We start from the raw sequence: 20,514 nt of genomic DNA on the forward strand, positions 1-20,514 counted from the left end.
AGGATGAATGGGAAGACAAAACTCAAAAGTGGGATTAGTAAATAAAAAGGGAAAGGGTAAAAAATTCAGCAAAAGAGTAGATGGATTTGGGAAGGAGAGAACCTTGTTAGCAAGAGAATAAATAATAAAGGTCTTGATTTTTCTCCACATAACAAAGAACAAACGTGGCTTGATTTGTTAGGTAAAGACAGTAATGTAACTTGGCAGATGCAACAAAAAAGAAATTCACAACACCTTTTTAAAGTACACGTTTTTCCACCAATTGAAATGTGTCTAGAATTCCCACTGTTTAGATACTTTCCAGTTAAAGTGAGTAAAGTCCCTCCAGCTTTGGGACCATAACTTGGAGAAATCCTGGTTATCACAGGATCCTGAATGGGAGATAGCAACAAAACAAAATGACTTGTTAGTTTCATAAGTATAAATAGACTAAGTAAAAATCAGTCATCCTAGTTCATGAGAAAAGAGTGCTTAGACTTACTACGTAAGAAAATGTACTATATTGTGCTGTGCCCCGACTGTTTGAAATAATTATGGACATATTGAAATGCTCATTCATTGCAGGACCGACTGTGCATTTCAACCTGAAAAAAAGCAAAGTTTAATATGTTAGAAATCCACAGGCATTTTCTGGTTTGGCTGTCCTTTATGATGGGACATGAGCTCTACAATGAGCTGACTTACTCTGAGTAGCAAGCAGAGTTCCATTAAGCGTTAGGACTGAAAATTGTATAATTTGATTTCTGTACTAGCATGTGAACTTTATCCTGACTGCAGGATAGTATTTACACACCTAAAATAGGAAATGTTAGATCTCATCAATGCAGATCTCCCCAAATGAGAAGTATACCATAATCTAAGCCTGTAAAATTGTAGGGATAATGTTTGGCACACTTAAAGATGAAGCAATGGTATTTCAGTAGCATATGAAACAATGTCCAAGATACAAATTAGTCAAATCCTCCATCAAAGTTGTCATCAGGTACATTTCTGTGGCTATACTTGTAACATTTATTTAAATTACTCAAGGAATAATGAAAATTATGATGGGTTTTCCATAAAATTATTTTTGAACAATAATCTTACAGTTCTGAAAAAAATTACATATAATTTGTTTTCTTAAGTAACTTTAAAAGGAGAGTGAATAAGTTTTGTTTTTGCAGATCCTAATTTATGATGCAGTAATTAAGAGTTTTGGAAAACTTACAAGGGAGATTTCTAGAATGAATTTGTTTTGTCATTGAGTCAACATATATGACATTAATTGATGTTTCAATAAAATGAAAAGGTTTAGATCTTTTATAACCTTGGAGTAAATTCCGTTTTTAGATAAAATAATCACTTGATAGAATAGATTTGGCCATAAAGATTCAACAAATAAAACTTTGGTTGTTGTTGCTACATAATAGCTGATAATTTCCGGACTTTCTGTTTATTATGGAATGCAGAGTTTATAGAGTTCATTCTATAAACTTTATAAACATTTATTGACAAAATTATGTTATGTGCATGCACAAATATGTAACAAATCCCACTAATATGTAAAATTATAATGCACCATTAAAAAAACTTTTTAAAAAAAGTACACATCAATGTTTATAGCAGCTCAATTCACAATAGCTAGATTGTGGAACCAACCTAGATGCCCTCCAATGATGAATGCATAAGGAAACTGTAATATATATACACAATAGAATATTATTCGATCATAAAGAAGAATAACATTATGGCATTTGCAGACAAATGCGTGAGTTGGAGACTATCATGCTAAGTGAAATAAGCCAATCCCAAAAAACCAAAGGCCGAATGTTTTCCCTGATAAGTGGATGATGATATATAATGGGGGTCGGGGGGTGGGGAAGAGAGAAGAATGGAGGAACTTTAGATTACGTAGAGGGAAATGAGAGGGAGGGGTATGAAAAATGGTGGAATGAGACAGACATCATCACTCTATGTATATGTATGATTACACAAATTGTATGAATTTACATCATGTACAGCCATAGAAACGAAATGATGTACCCATTTGTGTACAATGAATCAAAATGCAGTCTGTAAAAATTAAAAAAAAAAGTACATGTACCATTTAGTAGAATAAGTGTGGGTCTTGGATCTGAAGAGCTATGTTTGAAAGCCTATTGACTCTAACTCTCTGGATTAGCTACCTCTCTGAACTCTAGGGACTTCCTTTGTCAAATAAGAATTACATCACCATTCCCAGGACTTTGGGGATGGCTCAATGAAATATACCCCATAAATAGTGCTGACAAATAGTTGAATATAAATTTCAGTTCATCCAAAAAGAGACTAAAATATGTGATTGAGTGACTTCAATACACTACCAAAGTTTAGCAGATGAATTTGAAAGATAGGATATATATTTTGAGCTCTTACTGATTTTTTATTAAAAAAAAAATGCCTTGAAGACTGTATTCGAAGACTCTAAAGATGGAGTGTCACTCTTTCAAATCCACCCAGACCATTTCTGAAGCATTGTTACATAAATGGTTGAAAAATTTCACATAGACCATATGACCTTTATCTTTCCCTAACCCCCATAAGTAAGCAGAGAGAGAACAAAACAAACCCACAAAGGACCTGATGGCCAAGGCCCTCATTAATTTAAGAAATGAGCTTTCTGAACCATTTTTTCTTTTTATAAACACTCTTTCAAAAACAAAGCTTCCAAGCCCACCCCAGCAAAACACTTTAAGATCCTTACGTATTTTTTGTGCTCTCACTCAAGGTCAAGGTGCAGCTCTCATTTCCAAGGAGAACTTTGGTTTTTTTTAAATCAAATTTGTTGTTCTTCCTGAATCCAAAGTCCCAGCCACATATGGTCAGCATTGTCCCTCCTTCAAGGGGCGCACTAGTTGGAAAAACCTGTAAGAATAATGTAGAACTTTAAAATAAAATCCAGCGTATGATTGTTTTTCATGTGTGGAAGACAATGTATCCTTAAATAGTGTGAAATACTTCCATTCTCCCACAATCTAGTAAAGGATGAATTTTTACTAAAGACAAGGGTTACAAATTCCAGAGCATCTGGAGCAAACATTAAAACCACCTGATCATGCTATGAAATAAGCCGTTTCCAGGAGGACTAGAGATGGGACCAAGAGCAGAGGCAGCCTGGGTGGGAATGGGGGTCTTTTGGGCCACTCGGAAATGAATTAATTTCTTGGGCTTTTTTGAGCAGAGTAGTTACTTGCTTGTAACATGGTCTCCAGATCCAAATGATCCCAGCTCCTTCACAGGCCCTGTAAGCCATGGTCCAATATATGCCTTGTTCTGTGCAGTATGGGGCTCCCCACCCAAGAAGAAACTTATACAGTAAAAACACTTCTTTTGGAACCCAGCATCTGCACAGTTGCATCTGTCAGTTACCCTAATATCCAACACACTGATGGTATTCATGTCTGCCACCCATTCATTCATTATTTCTCCTACGTCCCAGGCACCAACAAATAAATAAGTGAATCTACTTAAGGCCTGATAATCCACATTTATTATAGACTCTAGATTTTTCATTATTCTCCAGAAATGGTCACTATTTGACGTACAGCAAATACGTAATGTATTATTAAAAACTGTGATATTTAATACGTACATTATTTCTGTTAGAAATGAAAAAGACACCTAGAACTGGAAGGAACCCCAAAGTCCACATTGTAAAATTTTTCCTAATTATCTTCATTGGTGTTATTTTACATCTCATTTTCAAGATTTTTTTTTCCTCATGTCATGTTCTATGGTCAGTAAATAACAGGTTCATTGTGTCCATATAGGCTCATTTTTGGTGTGTTAAGAGTGAAATTTGGATTTATTACTAAAATGTTGGCAAGCATGATATAAGATAGCACTTGGTGCTTATGAAGTTTGCAAGACAACAGTTCTTAGGTTAAAACTAGTTAAACAAAACACATTTGCAAGTTAAAAATAAGCTTTTCTTGGGCAGCTTTGTGACAATTGAGAAAGGAAATGCTCTTTTGGGGGGACATATTGTAAATTGTGCTGTGAAGTACAATGGTGGGAAACCGTAGCACCAAGATAGAGGCAACTCAAACCCAGCAAAGATGTTTGCTAAAGCCCACTTTTGTGCAAGTCTTACAATTGAGAGGACTTTTTAGCAAAATTCAAATTTGCAAACGTTCCCATCCTTCCCAAGTAAATAATTGCAAACCAAAGTCTTAACTTAACCCTTGTTACCAAACCCCTTTAAAGTCTTAGCTTAATGCTTTTATGATGGCCATTCTACCCATACAAATCCATTACACACTTGTGCCTTCCATAAAAATTTATCTCGTCCATGTCCAGCAAATCAGAACTGCTAAGAAAAAAAATCCGTTTATTATTATGTTAGAAATCCAGTAGGAGAAAATACGACATCCAACCCTCTCAGGACTCTCTTCAGTCTGAGGCCGTCACACAGCTGCTGTTCCCATTTCGGATGAGGAGACTTCCCCATCCAAAGCAGCTGCCCAAGACTGATGTTGGCCCCATCCCTCTGCCTACATTCCCCATTTCTATGTAAAAATTGAAGCCTGTCACTTGACACACTCTTTTTTTCTTTTTCTTTCTTTCTTTTTTTTTTTTTTTTTGGTACAGGGGTACTCTACCACAGAGATACATCCTATATCCTCAGCCCTTTTTACATTTGATTTTGAGAGAGGGTCTTCCTAAGTTGCCAAGGCTGGGCCTTGAATTTGAACCTGCACTCCTGCTGTTTCAGCCTCCAGAGTTGCTGGAATTACAGGTGTGGGCCACTGTGCTGGCACATCATCTCTTTTATGAAAGGTGAAGGCACTGGGTGATGATTTGAGAAAACACTGATTTGGAGCCCTGGCAATAGAAATGGATATTACCAACCCTCTGCTAGACCCTCAGAGTTTGAAAGGCCAGCTAGATTTGGTGTTTTCTCTGGACTAAGCATTTTCCCCTTAGCTTATGGGGGAACCTTCATTCTTCCAGGGGAAGAGGAAGGAAGCAGTCGTGGACCACACACCCTTGGATAGATCCAACAATGGGCTGGCAAACTCAGCTATCCTGAAGTGCAGAGAAACTCCCTGGGCAGGAAATGAGTGTCCGGCATAAAGCCACAGAGGCTGGGTGGCCTATCTGTCTGGACAGGGGAGACAGAGCCACAAAAGTAGCTCTCTTCCTCTTGCAGGTGAGAGGCTATACCACTGGTAGGCCCATTCCAACAGTATTTTAAATGATCATACTTTTCAAATGCATTAAGATAAAATCTAAGAAAACTTCTAAAAAGCCTTGAATATTAAAATTCACAGTGGAAACCTCCTTTCTACTTTAGCAGGAAAATAGTCACAAACATGCTGGTGGCAGTTGACTGCCTACACACCCTCTAACTACCAGAAGATACTGCTGTTGCTTCTTATCTGAGTCTTCTGATCAATTAATAAACAGTTTCATTGTCTCTCTGGGATTGACTTCAATTCTAGAAGATGTGACAGTTTTATCCTGATAAATTCAGGATGTATTGGGAAAGTGCTTTTCCTTTTCTGAAGCATTTTCCATTGCTGTTTAAGCACAAGATCAGATGACACATTTGAAACAAATAAAGGGCTTACAATCCTGAAATCTCTCATATCTGGAATTGCAAAGAAATTCAGCCATTGAACATCATGTACCTTGAAAAGCAGGTTAACATGCATGTATTGGAAAGTGAAACTCTATACATTATCTGGATTTTGAGCGTGTAGAGTTTAAGACAGATAAGAAAAAGATGAATAATTTATCTTATTTTTTGCAGTGAGAAGGCTAAATGTCACGGTCTAGCACAGCATGAAATCTTCCTAACAACTATGAACCGAAAGGGATTTATGGACTCAGCTGCACAGTTTTGCTTCTAACTGTACAGCCCACGCCTCACCGACTTGTGCATGATACAATGCAACCTTTTAAAATCACAAACTGCTGAGTGCTGCAGTTAGGGAAGGTGAGAGAGGAGGGAGATTTGAACACATGAGAATCTCAGGTTCCAGAAAATTCTAAAATGTTTACTCTGTTTTCAACCATTTCCATATGGCTTTCAGGATTACTAAAAGGTAGCACAGTGGTCAAGATTAAATGTTTTATTTGTGCTGGTTATCAACCTGCTTTCATTACTTAAAACAGCAACTTGGTTACTTCTGAAATAAAATTGTGATTTAATTGTGCAAGTGAGTGTGTGCACACACACAACACACGCTCACACTCTCTGTATCTCTTTCATGGAATATGAAGAGTTCAAATTTCTAGTGTCTCAAATTGCCAAGGCAATTGCAAGGTTTATAAAAGTATAAAATTGCATGTGGATTTTTAAAGTATACTGGACCACAACAAAAAAATGTACATAAATACTACAGTATAGATTAAAATTCTTTTCTTATTCTCTTTTAGTTTATTCTCCAGTTGATCAAGCTAAGGCCTGACAGTTGTGTCACACCTAACAGAAAATGATTTGGTTTAAAACCCAGTCACCACTGCAAATCTTGCCCCAAACCGTAACTAAATGAAAACAGCCATGTGCTTGGGGGCCATTCTTGTTCTGACTCGCACACTTTGTTTACTTGAGCCTGAACCAGGTGACCGAGACCTTTAACTTGAATCTTTCACAAGAACCATTTACTGAAGTCCAACTGTTCTACATGCAGGCAGAGAAAACATATATTGAGTCCTTACCAGTTATGTATTTTCAAGTAAAATGTATTTGGACAAAGAAATTTTCATAGTGCCAAACATAGGCTTAAGCAAATAAAGTGACAGAGTTAGAAAGTGTGTCTGCAATGTCATGGCTGATATTCACTGCCAGAAGCTAAGTTCTCTAACAGCAGGAGTCTCCTTTGTCTTGTTCTGGACTGTATATCCCCAGTGTCTAGAAGAGAGACCTCCATGTGGTGTGCACTCAGTAAAAGTTTCTGGAGTGATTAAAGGATGAAACGGCTTATAGAAGTATAGATAACAGTATAGTCATCAGTGGAAACTATACTTCTTATTCAGGCACATTGAGACAAGACATCTAGACACCATGAATGTCGACCCTTTTCTTGCTTCCCATATCAACGTAAGAAACCATCTCTAGCCTCATCTGTGATTGACATAAGGTCACCCTCTATTATTTATGCCTCAGACAGGAAGAAACTTGTCCTGTCTGCTCCAGTATGTCTGGGATTGTCAGCTTGCACAGTTCCTTCAGCTTGGAGTGCTGGGGTATAAGCAGGTCTGTCTCTTTTGGTGGAAGTTTATGTTTGGGCACCTGGCATAAAGTAGGTAATGAGGAATCAGAGTGCGCCACTCAGTAGGGAACAGGTCCCAGCATGAAGAAATGGGGAACCATGTTACTCATCAGCTACTACTCTGTTGTGCACATAGCACAAGGAACAGCAGCTGCCCAAGGAGAAAACCTAGTATATATGAAGCAAGCATTTTAACTGCAGGTCTCAGGGGGTGCCCCAATACTGCCCTAGGGATAAAGCCAGGAGGAAGATGGTGCTTTGGTTGATATCTCACAGCTAAATTAGTAAATTGAGCTTTTGATTTTTTTTTCATTAATTGGATTTGGAATTACCAAAAAACTCCTGCATGTCAACGGATAGAGATTCCTACCTTATAGACTGTAGGCAGACAGATCTCTTGAGTCCCACTGGGACATTCGTCTGATCGCACACATTGATCGTGGCACCAACCACACTGCACAAAAGGAGGGGCAGAGAGACACTGACTGCAGGACTGGAAATGTCCACAGCCCAAGCCATTCAATGGGATCTTGGTGATCTGTGAAGAAAAGGGATAGAAAGAGCTTCCACAGGTGTTTTGGTTGTTTAAGTACAATCTGAATACACGAAAGCTACATATAAATGTTATTTTATGGAGTCTACTAGAAATAGCAAGCACCAATGTGCAAATCAGGTAATAGTGGTTAAGTGATTAAAATGTTTTAAAAATCAAATTCCTTCCTTCCCTTTATTGTTAGAACCTATGTAATAAAAGTTAACATTAATATTCAGGAACATAAGCATTGTAATGTAATGTTAGCGGTTTGGCTCTGTCTGAGATGATTTTAAAATAACAAGGGAGTACTATAATTTAGCCTTCAGGAAGAAACACTTGAACCCCTGGAAATTCTAAGTAAGGTTACATATCTTTCTGATATCAGGATGCACATCTTTCTCTTAGAGGACAGAGATTACTGGCTGGAATCAGATTCTAATGTACATTTCCAGGATTTATCTGCCTGCACTGGAGTTCTACCATTAGGACTGTATTTCTCATTCTGTATTTGTTTTCCTCATTGAGAAACTAAAGAAGAAGTACTTATTATGAAGAAGACCTCCCTTAGGCCTAATCTTCTTTGGATATGAAATTAACTTTATTTCAGAAGTTCTCTGGAATACCCAAGAAATAACTTAATGGAGGAAATGGGAATCTAAGATGAAGATAGAAGTTATAAAAATTGAATGCTGCTGGCTAGAAGTATCCGTTCAGGAAGAACCAAATCCATGGAAACTCCCTGTGGGAGGAAGGCTCACCTTTTTCCCAGTGATAACCAGGGTGTAGCCATTTTGGTTTAATGGGTGCTCCACAATCACTTCTGGGGACACAGGGTGGGAATCCAGGCGAAAATTCACATGGGGGGTGGATGATACTGTTCGAGAAACCACAACCTGGGAATGAAAAATGAAACATCCTTATTCCAACAAGATATTTAAATGTAAGTGGAAAATGTAGATGATGATCATAATAACAGATTAGGAGAACACACGGGTATGTGAACTAAAGACCCAACAGTTCATCTTGCTATAAATCAGTACGACATCTTCTAATCTCCTGCCTTGATGCCAATTCATCTGAACCCCCAGGACAGACGTTTGCCTATGATCTTTTAATGGTTTACAGGGAAGAAGATTTTCCAATCAATCAGCCAGCACCTGCACACAAGTCCTTACAATTGTACTGGGAACTGGAGGAGCCAAAACTCTTCCCAGAAAGAAGACACCACACATACTACAAGGATCCTGGATATTTTTAAATCTATTCTCTTGATTCTTCCCATGGGGCAGTTTCCCTTGACGTAATGGTAAGAGTAGTGGACAGGAGTCTGGAAACCTGGAGCTAGTTTTAGCTTTGCTACTCTTAAGTCAGATTTATAGATCTTTTGAGGTTAAAATAGGTCCCCTGCTACTTTGAAATGATGTGCTGTATTTTTTTATATACCATGGTCCCAATATGCTATTACTTGTATTATAAAAAAAGTTCTATTTCTTGTCCCAGCTTTATAATAAGGCCTGATTGTTTTAACAATGCCTGGGAAATAAGGTTTGATGATTGGTGTCATTCTTGCTTTCAGATATTCATAATTTGAAATGTTTTCCAACTATATAATTTCCATCTGCTCTGAACCTAAAACCCAGCAATAATGAAGTTCAGACTGTGATCAACGATAACTGCGATAACATCAGAATGATCATCTTGAATGCACAGAGATTTTAGGAGGGTTTAGGGGTTCCGTCATTCTTAAGTAGGCCATCCGTTTGCATGTATATGAGAGTGTAGGAGGTGGAGCACAGCTCTGGGCTTGAAATCTGCTCTGTGAAATTGCCTGACATCTCTAATAATCTTTTACATTGCATCAAAAGTGCATTTGCTTGCTGTGTGTATGGAATCATGGGACACACAAGGGCATCTGTGAGATCAGGATTAAAGAAACATTCTTTCTACCACTGCTCTCTCATTCAGAAAATAGGAATGAAAATGAGAGGAGTAATTAATTGTTTTGTATTCTAACAAACACAGACAACATACAAATGTTCTAGGGAACAGTAATATATATATATTTTTTTTCTTGAGCATAATAAAGGAGCCAAGTAGATTGAAACAATTAAGAAGATTTCCTAAGTACCTAATTTGTTCCCACAGAGTGGACTGGTGAGAGAAACTCCCCCAGTTTACACAGAGTCCTGGAGTTGAACGTGACATTTTTGCTCTAACATTGTTCTAGTCCAAACACTCAATACTTTCAAAACATCTCCATTAAAGTAGGGTGGCTATGTTTGCACAGAAGTTAAATGATGGCTCAAAGGTCACTTGGTCAGGTTGGAAAAGGATGGAAACTACTGTTATTTCCTAACTTTAGGGCCCAATAGGTATTTGTGACCTTTTCAGGCAGAGTGAAACAAAGTTCGATTACCAGTCCTCCCTCCCTCCAGGGCTGGTTACAAGCAGACTTCCCAGGCCTCTATCCCCAACTACAAAGATTTCAGTTACCATTTTGCAATCTCAACTCCCTTTTGGTGCTCAACACCTCTCCTTTTTTTTCTACTCTCCCTGTCCCCTGCCCTCTATTTCCTGGGTTGTTGCCAATCACTTCAAACCATAAAGGGGGAAAAAAAAAGAAATCTCCTTTTCTCATGCATAAGACAAAAATAACACAAAACACCAGTCTGTCTTAATACTCTGACTCTGTTCTCCATGTCATTCCATGCTTTCCACTCCACTAAAGAGTATTCATCAGCAGGAACCTTCCCATGGAGATCTGCATTCTGCGTCTGCCTCCTGGTTCCTTCCATGCTATTCAGACCAATCCCCTACCAGAGTCCTTGGAAATGATGCGCTGTCACAGTCCCATGATGTGTTAGGAGTGGAACTGTTGGAACTTATGGTAACTCCATATTTAACCTTCTCAATCTCTTTAAAATCATTTTCTGTATCTATATTAAGAAATCCCTTCTTAATGACTAGGGTCATCATCTTTGATTTTATCAAATCCGAAGGCCATGCATATATTCATTTCCCAGAAAGTATTAACCTTCTCTCTTTCTGTTCATAAAAAAGCTTTTTGCACCTCTGGACTTTGATTGATTTGTTTTCCTTCTGTCAAGAATTTTTGTCTGGAGAGCACCACATATTTGTCACTGTCATAACAGGTAACCAACCAGGCCCTATGCTAAATGCTTTAAATAGAAATTTAAGTGGTGCCTCATAATTAATCTGCAAGGTAGGTACTATTATTTGTCTTATAGAAAATACAAAAGAATTTCAGCTAGAAAGTACAAGAGTCAGATTTCCAAGGAGCTTTATCTAAGCCAGAATCTGTGTGCTTGACCTGCTCTTAAGTAAACTGCTAGACTCTTGGCGCACCAGAGTAAATACCAATAAAAAGCTTCAATTCTGAGCTCCCAAGAGCCCTGGTGAGTTGAGGCACTAAAACAACTTTCACAACATATTTGCCTTGCCAGTTACTCCTTGTTTTAGTAATCTTGGCTGCACACGTTTTGTGTGTCTAAGGAGAAAGCCTCTGCATCTAGATAGTTTTTGATAGTACAGAGGAAATGTTACTAGCTCAGCTATCAAAGCTCTGCTTTTAATCATGAACTAGGATGAGTATTGCTTGGTGTAGAAAATGGGACAAACAAGAGAAGGCAGGAAGTCATGTGGAAAAGAGGGATGATCCTTTGGAATGTGGAGCAGAGGTTGTTCCACATATGCAAATAGCTTCTAGTTGATCATTAGCTCTTCCTCCATGGGCATGTCTACTGCTATAAAATGCCAAGAATGCTTTTTCTATCATTAATTCTTTACTTTCTGTTATTGCCAGAATTCTAAATAATTGAGTAACCACTTCGACTCTCAAAATATCCCTGAAGCAATGCTTGCAAAATTCAGGAGTTTCTTTTTGTTGTCATGGAGATATTTCTAGGGACAGAACAGAGTTTGGCATATAAATTTAATTCTTATGATAAATCACTTGGCAATTTTAGAACAATTACTATGAAATAGGAGACTGGCAATTATTCTACTGTGTCCGTGACTAATCTTTAGTATTTAGATAACAAAACCTTTTTCTTTAATGTTCTTGAACATACAGGACTAATGTATTTTGGGGAGGGGCAGGGGAAGGGAAGAACCTGAATTTACTCAATAGTTGTGGTTATGATCTCATATAACCTCTCCCAATAAGTTATTTGTGAGAGGACATGGGGAAGAAATAAATGTATAGATAAATGAAACTGCTGTGCCTAGGCCCCCAAGTTTGTAAACCTGAACGAAATGATTTTGTGTGGGATTCTACAAATACATGAAGGCCAGACAAATCTCCTTACCATATACAGGGAGTTCTATTTTTAATTAAGTGGCTTAAATTCTACTTAATTTTCTTTAAGAATGAAGAAAATAATTCAACATATTTGTATGTGATTGTCTACTCAAAAGTTTTTCTTTCTTTTAAAGTAGACAGTTCAGTGCTTTTTAGTATATTCACAGATTTTTGCAAGCAACACCTCAACCAACTCTGGAACACTTTTAGTATCCCCCAAAGAAATACTGTATCCCTCAGCCATCACTTCCCAATCCCCAGACCTCTGGACCCTGACACCACTTACCTACTTTAAATCTCCATATGTAATTTTCTTATTCTGGATATTTCACACAAACGAAATCCTACAATATATGGCCCATTGTGTCTGTTACCTTCCATGTAGCATAATATTTTCAAGGTTCATTCATTCTCCTTTTTATTGTCAAATAACATTTCATCCTATGGATGTACCACATTATATTAATTTATTCATCACTCGATAGACTTTTGGGTTGTTTCCACTTTCTGGCTGTTGTGAATAATGCTGCTATGAACATTCATGTGTAACTTTTTGTGTGAACATACATTTTCATCTCTCTTGGGTATGTACATCTAGGAATAGAATTGCTGAGCCCAATGGTAAAGGCTTTGCTTGACCTCTTAAGGTACTACAAACTATTTCCCACGGTGGCTGCACCATCTGCATTCCCACCAGCAAATTCTAATTTCTTCACATCCTCAGCAACTCTTGTTATTTTCCATTTTCTTGACTAGAGTCATCCTAGAGAGTGTGAAGTGGTACTTCACTGTGGTTTTGGTTTGTGTACATCTGCCAAGTATTTCCTTAAATTAAGTAAGAGGAAGTCTACCTCTGGAGGTTCACCCTCTCCTTCTAGAATGAGTGTTTTGGCTTCCCTTGCTCAGCATCTTATTCAGGGTTCCATAACGTTCCCTTATGGTCAGGCTGGACCTCTGTGAAACAGGGTCCCAGGGAAGCTGGAGGTAGGGAACAGGTGGAAGGAAGAACAGTGGATTTTCACAGCTCATTATCATCAGAATGAGAGATGAAGCACACTCTCTGGGCACCCGTGTGTGGCAGAGCAGGGGAAGGGTTGTTGTGTCCATGGGAGGGTGTGAAGCAGAGGGAGTGCAGGTGGCAGGGGAGATGGGATGGATAGCGTGAATAAGGGTGATACTCCTGAAGGAGAGTGAGGGGCCCCTGAAAACTACCGGAGAACAATCAGATAGGAGGTTTAATCAGACTTGCTGTAGACTAAGACTATTTTGGATCCCTTAGTATTCTTGGAGAGACTTGAGTAACTATTGGAATTTTCGTCCATATCATAGTTCTCCAAGGAGACACTGGTCTGGGATTCAACTTTATGTGTACATGTTGTGGGTGTGACGACTCAGTGGTCCTTGGTACATTTGAACTGAATGGCATACTTTTATAAAACACATAATGCATTTCTTCTTCACATAATCATCCAACATGATCAAGCAACATGGTAAATGGTTCAGTCATATTAAACGCAGATTAAAATGCAACCAAGAGGACTTCATGAAATCTATTGAAGATCAAAGTAAATTTTCCTTATATAAGAAATGAAAACGTACAGTTCTATTTCAAGATAAGTAAAGCTGAACAGGAGCTTTGATACCACCTAGATTGATTTCTAATTCAAAAGTTAAAAAGAAGACAGGATTTGTGTTAAAGAATAAGCAAAACTCCATTCTTCATGACAGATGATGCAAATTATCAGTTTCAAAATTATGTGAGTCTCAGAGAAGAAAAGTTACTGAAGATGCAGACCCTATGGGGTTACATGACCCAACACATTCAGGAAGTGTCTGCTTCCCGCTAGCTGCCAGTACAGACCAGAGTCTGGCACAGAGTGGGTCCTCCAGGTGTATCTATTGCCTTCAGATATGAACAGACTGAAATCACAAGAAGCCCGCTGAGGCCTTGATGAGGGCATGGGTTTAGAAATGTTTTAGAGTTCAAAAAACCTTCAGGAGTTGAATCTGTATATTCCAGGTATGGCTTGTAATGCCTCCTGCTTCTTTATCTGCTTAAAGTTTACTATCTTCTTTGGTATGTGATAGAAATTGGTTTTTACTTGGAAAGAAATCAGAATCAAGGCAAATATCTAGTTTTGTGAAATAGAAAAAAAGTGGAACATAAGAATAGAAATTGTTGACTGGTATTGAAAACACAGAATTAAAAATGGTAAAAGAAAGTACCAGGTGGTGAAAGCTGAATTACATGAGCTTTTACCCTGTTCTTTGCTCTTTTGGTAAATGGGCAGGAGTGCTTCTACAAGCACTTTTACTGTGAAGGTATATCCAATGAGCAAAGCAATTTTCCTCACTATTACAATACTAAAGTACATATGCTTCAATTTTTTTGAAATGAGTCAAAATGAGTCAGTATCAGATTGATTTTGTTAAAAACCAAATAAATTAGGAAGTTTATAAAAATTCTAAGATAACAAATAATTTCCAGTCAATATCTCAAATATATTGACTATAGGGCTAGCTATTATCGACAGAGTATATCTAGTTCTGAAATTTAGAACTGAGTAAAGTTCAAAAACTACTGATAAACATATTTCAGTGTTTCTGTTCTTTCCAAAAGGTAACCATGCAAGAAATTCCAGTTATTCCTTGGCACCCCAAACTAAAACAAACAAAAGCCTTTCATTTTCCTAATGTTGCAAATATATGTGATGTTTTAAATTTCTGTGTATGTAATAGAGTATAAAATATATATCCTTCAAGAGCATATATTAATTCATTTGAGGAGCCTGTACATGAACTAGACTTAATTTTTAGTTATGAACATAACCCTGAAATTATTATTTATAAGTTCTCTTTTTGGCACGAAAGAAATTTCAGAACTCAGGAGCATAGTTTCTTCTAGAGAAATAGCCCAATACTAGTATTCCTTAGGGATATAACTAAGTCAATGATGTACACATTTTTAAAAAGGCAGATGATATTTTTATCTAAGTATTTTATAAAAGAGATGGATAAATTAACAATCCTTAAAGAGAAATGGTGTTTGAGTTTAAGCCTCATTCGGCCATGTCTCTGTATTACAGCATTGCTGAATTGATGATCTGTGTCTACAAATTCTAAAAGAGCAGTAATTCCAAATGTGATAACCAGAACCAGGCTTCAAAGGCAAAGTACTGACACAGTGTGATGGTGGCCCAGGAACTGAAGGAATTTAAAGAGGTCAATAGATGAATTGATTCTGCTTCCTGGAAGTGAGTAATTATTTGCAAGTTCACTGATTACTAGCATAATCCTTTAAGTAATGGTCATAAGTGATGATCAGGAGCTAGGGGTATCTTTTGGAGCGATCCTTAAACTCTTTAAGTTTCTTGCTTGAGATCTGACTAGTTCAGTTAAGAACAGCAGAGAAAGAGAATGATGAGTGGTAAGAGCAGCAGGGGTAACAGAATTAGGGAGAGGGGAAAGCAGGATGGTACCAACGAGCCAAATAGCAGCTACATCAGTGCCCAGGTGGCAGCCAGAGTTAGCAGCCACAGTGCAGTGCCCTGTGAATATATGTGGAACAGAACTTGAAATAAGTCTTGGAAGGGCCTTCCACACCCGCCCCCTCCTGATCCACTCACTCCCTGGTCTGACAGTCATGCACAAATATTTTAATAGCAGTGCTTTGCATTTAGAGATTAAAGGCCTTATACAAGTGCTGTTGAAAAAAAATCAAGCAAGCATTGTTTTGGATGTAGATTAGACGAGGAGCTCAGAAGGGGAGACGTGGGCAATCCCTGTGATTAGTCCTGTGATCTTCATGAGAATCCTGCTTCCCTCTCCCACGTAGCCACGTACACTGTAATAAGGTTGCTCAGTCTTGTTCTTTACTGTACTCCGTCCTCTCAATTTGTAAGGCCCGTTCTCACTGCTTACTTAGACCACCTCAAACATTGCTTATCATATTATTTTACTTCAAAGCATCCCAAGAGAGTGATCATACAAATAAAAACTGTTTTTGAAATTTATACTGACATGGCTCTACAGATATAGAGACTGCACATGTAGACATCAGTGTATTTAGACATAACTGCACCTGTGTAAGTTACACATGATGAAATGTCAGGAACATGTCAGAAACGTCTTCTCTTGCCCTGCATGTACTATTGTTAGCTAAACAATATAATTCTTTTAAATCAAATAACCACTGTGAAATACCTGATTCACTTTGCACCCAACAGCTGGGGCTGTAGCTTGTGTTCCCAGCCTGAGCTGAACACAAGCACAATAGGAAGGGCAGAAACAGCTGCAAACTCTCGGGAGAAAAAAATTTGCAAAGCAACTTTGCCATTAGGCTTCAGGGTAGGAAGGAAGTAAAATTATTTTTCTGTTCCTTTTCATGTGTGGCAGCTGTCTTTAGAGGGAAAAAAAAAGTTCATTCTATTTTGTAACAGAAACTCCATAGTATTTATTAAAAGTTGAGTTGTATAACTTAGGCAAGCCACAGGTTTAGCCTCTTAGCCCAGTCAAAACATTTACAGAACTTGGTAGGTAGGCAGTAATAGATCTGGCTAGAAGGTCCCAGATCTTCCTCCACCCTTAACCCATCCCCCCACCATTATTTGCTGTAAACAAACTGGATTTCAGTAATGTTGACTGACTGATTTTTCAAGTGCTTTCAGTTTATTTATATAAAATTTAATGCAGTGGAAATCTCCTGGGCAAATGTCAGAGGAATAAATCCTCTGTGGGTCCTTTGTAGATACTATTGTTAACTGGAAAATGTTTTTATCTCCTTTACGAAAATTTGAGTTCTTTAAGGGCAGGTTCTGTTTCCTTTGCTTCCCTCATTTGCCTAGTAAAGCTCAGTCAATGACTAAAAGGCACCTGTTTACAAAAATCAGTGACTCTAGTACTTTTAATAAAATAAAAATCTATTATTTTCATGTTCTGTGTTGTATGCAATTAATGGCATAAGATAGCTTCTTTTATAACATGCTAGGAGACAAGATGAAATCATTTGCCATAGCATTTCTGTTATGAGACTGACACAAGACACATCCCTTGGCTTGTGTGGACTCTGTTATTAAAGCAACCCATTTAAAATGGGACTTTATTAGAACTTTAGCAACTGGAAACACATCAGGAAGTTTTTGATGTTAAAAAAAAAAGTCAGACCTAAAATGGCTAGAGAAAGCTTATTAATATTAATGTGAATTGGTGAGATAATGAACAATTTAGAAAAAATAAAAACAAATTAAGATAAAGGGAGAGAAAGAACACATAAGAAATTCATCAGATGCCAGGTTTTCTCCTGTACCTTCAAATTCTTTGAAACTTTTTAGACTACCATCAACATAAACTAAAAACACATATAAATACAAAATAACGATACCCATGTTATAAGGATAATAGATACAACTATATTCAAATGTGTTAAGTGCATGTCTGTCCGTGTGGGAGGCCTGGGCCTCCTTCTTTCAGATTTTGAGAAGTTAAGACTAGAATTAAATAGTCTTGATGGGCGAGGTGGTTAAATGAGCACAATGGAATGGGCTAGAGGGAGGAGAGGGAGGAATGTGAGGCTCAGGAGGAGAGATGTCATGGGGACATAGAGATCACAGATTCTATATAATTAGTTTTGACCTAGCAAAGTTTTATTTACATGCTGTATGACTTTGAAAACATTCCGTTATGCCATGAGTACTAGAGAAACATGATTTATAGTCCTTAAAATGTGGCAGTGACCAATATCTAGACTGTTATGAAGATTGTAGTAATTTTTAAAAGTAAGTTTTATAAAGAAATACAGACATAGGATGTAGAGATGGGCAAGTCATAAGAAGACCTCATCGTCCTCGATTTACTAGAAGTCATTTGTTTGATGAAAACTCTATCAGACGATTGTGAAGTAAGCATCTCCCTTTACAAGAAATTTCTAGTGTTCATAGAACTTCAACATTTCCATAGATGTCATTGTCATTTTGCATTCATGAACACATGTTGAAAGCACCAGTAATTATTAAAGCGGTAAAACAAATCCAACACTAGAGCATTTTAATTTCTGGAGAGTGCTATGATTTTTGTAGCTAGGAAACACGGTGACTTCAATCAAGCCTGAAATGTGAACTTTTATTGTCTGGAAATACTGTTGCTAGTCATTAAAAGCATTTCCTAATAAAACCCGTTTTTTTTTTTTTTTAAAGTGTTTTAACTTCTTTCTGTCTGATCCCACCATTTTGCAGAATCAAGAGCTCCTCAGTTACAATGGGATTTTGATGATAGTGTGTCTTCCCAACTCCTGCCAATACTTCTCAATGATGTGAATGTTTCTTCTCATGGAGACACACAGTTCACACAATAGCTCTCCTTTGATCCACAGTTTCCCTTGGAATAGGAAAACATCGCCTGGAAGTGCTTTAATTGTTTCATTTTTACTTTCCAATCATGTGATAGAAGTTATGAATGGAAAAAAAAAAAAAAAAAACCCAAACCATTCCAGACATGAAAATTAAAGCAACCATATTCAAAGTGAAAGCTTCAAAAACTTAAAACTAGGCCATACACTTCATGAAAAGTGGATGAGACTTCTTTGTTTGGCTTTTGGCCTATGTCATGAGTATCTGCTGTGAATTGCACTTTACAGTATTTGCAAATACCTTACTGCAAAAACAAAAACAAATTAATTGCATAATATCAAATAAAACAGAGACACTCTCCGAAAGCCCTTACCTGCATGAAGCGACCCTCTGACGTTCCAAGATTAGCAATGGTGAGATTTCCTTTAATGAAGGTAGATATAGATGTTAAGAGCACTTGGTTGAATTGGCCCATGAATAAGTCAATGCGTGGCAAAGGCGTGGTAAACTCTGTTCGATATTCATCACTGCGCACTTCACAGCCTGATGAATTTCTCAGGAGCATCTGGAATAAAATATGGTTATTGAATTAATGCCAGTGCAGATGTGAACAAGCCGGTAAGAAACTTCTCAGTGTGTCTTTTCAGAGCCTGGTAGGGAACAGCAAAGATAACAGTGCAAGTAGGCAAATGGTCCCACATTGGCATAAATATTTCTAGGGACCAAAATAGCTCCTATTTGACTAGGCACGGTTTGTGTATACACAGACTTGAAAACCGGAGGCAACCTTACCTTCTTAGTTCGCACAGTGGTTGGATATGTGCAAGTGTAATGAAGGAACTTAGCAGATGCCATTAAAAGAAAAACAAATGTCTCAACCCTTGACATAAAGGTAATGCTTCTAGCAGGCGAGTCCTATGAGAAGAATTGCAGCTGATAATAATAGATGCTAGAGTCATACTATGATATTACATTCTAAAATGTGTGCCTCTGTGCATTTTTGGGCAGAGGTGGTCAGGAGTGGTGGTTAGGAAATAATTCATGGGAAAGTAGCAGAAAATAGACCCAAGTGCTTGCATCAAATCCTGGTCTCAGATGCTTATGTGCTTTATGTAATTCCTACAATCTCTCTGTGTTCAGAAATTCACATCATCTGTTTCATTCCCTGTGTGTAAAACATAGAGTATTACAGAAATAGTACCTAGCTTACGGAACTGTTGCAAAGACTAAATGCACTAATTTATATAAATCTGTTAAAACAGAACTCAGCAAATAGACAACATCTCCTGGGTGAGTCATCACTGGGTAAAAGTTTAAAAAAAAATGAGCTGTGCATTAAATGTATCAGTAACTAGCTTATGAAGACAACTTTCAATCTGCTATCTTTTAGATTCAACCTCAAGTGGAAGGACCTTTTAAAATGTTGTTCAGCAGTATGTGACAATTAAACACTGAGAAGATCCTTCCTTCTGCTTCAGTCTCTTTTTGTTGTTGTTGTTGCTGTTGTTGTTTGTTTTTGTTTTTAATTTAGTGGTGCTGGGGATTGCACCCAGGTCCTTGTGCATGCTAAGCACATGAGTTGCCACTGAATCACCACCAAATCCCAGCCCCAGGGACTCAGACTGTAGTACTGTCGCCTTTGCAGGATCATCTGCACCTGGCTGCCGATGTCAGGGTTTCCCAAGGCTCCATCCAAGGGCTGTTTCTCTACTTTTCAGTCTCAGTCCTGGCAATTTATGTTTCTTGTGTGATGTCTATCATTCAGGCACCTGTTTATTATTCATGGACACATGCTTTTGTATCTCCACTCTCATGTCTCAGAGACTTCAGTCTCAACATAACTAATACTCCACTTATATAATACTCCTGATTATATATTACTCACCCCAGTGAATCCTTCAAGGAACACAAGTCGGAAACCTATTTGCCATCCCTAATTCCTCCCTTTTTATCTAGCCTCCCCCAACATGGAGTTCATCTTCAATTCCCATTAATTTCACTTCTAAATAGCTCCTGAACCTGCCTGGGCTTTTCTATCTCCACCATCACCCTCTTCATCCTAGTCATCCATCCTTT

The 20,514-nt window shown here is 37.8% G+C and overlaps 1 protein-coding gene across 1 annotated transcript in view; it reads right to left on the bottom strand.

The window, feature by feature from the left end:
• The window catches only part of MET (MET proto-oncogene, receptor tyrosine kinase), a 110,827-nt gene that overhangs the window by 38,859 nt on the left and 51,454 nt on the right, over window positions 1–20,514 (bottom strand). The window contains exons 3-8 of the mRNA XM_079150518.1: window positions 18,812–19,003; window positions 8,532–8,666; window positions 7,609–7,776; window positions 2,723–2,883; window positions 482–584; window positions 235–371 (exon numbers count right to left, since the gene is read on the bottom strand). Coding sequence (XP_079006644.1) covers window positions 235–371; window positions 482–584; window positions 2,723–2,883; window positions 7,609–7,776; window positions 8,532–8,666; window positions 18,812–19,003 — 896 coding nt within the window. The remainder of the gene's footprint in view (window positions 1–234; window positions 372–481; window positions 585–2,722; window positions 2,884–7,608; window positions 7,777–8,531; window positions 8,667–18,811; window positions 19,004–20,514) is intronic.

The sequence above is a fragment of the Sciurus vulgaris genome (assembly GCF_902686455.1).
Source record: "Sciurus vulgaris genome assembly, chromosome: 8".
Taxonomy (NCBI): domain Eukaryota; kingdom Metazoa; phylum Chordata; class Mammalia; order Rodentia; family Sciuridae; genus Sciurus; species Sciurus vulgaris.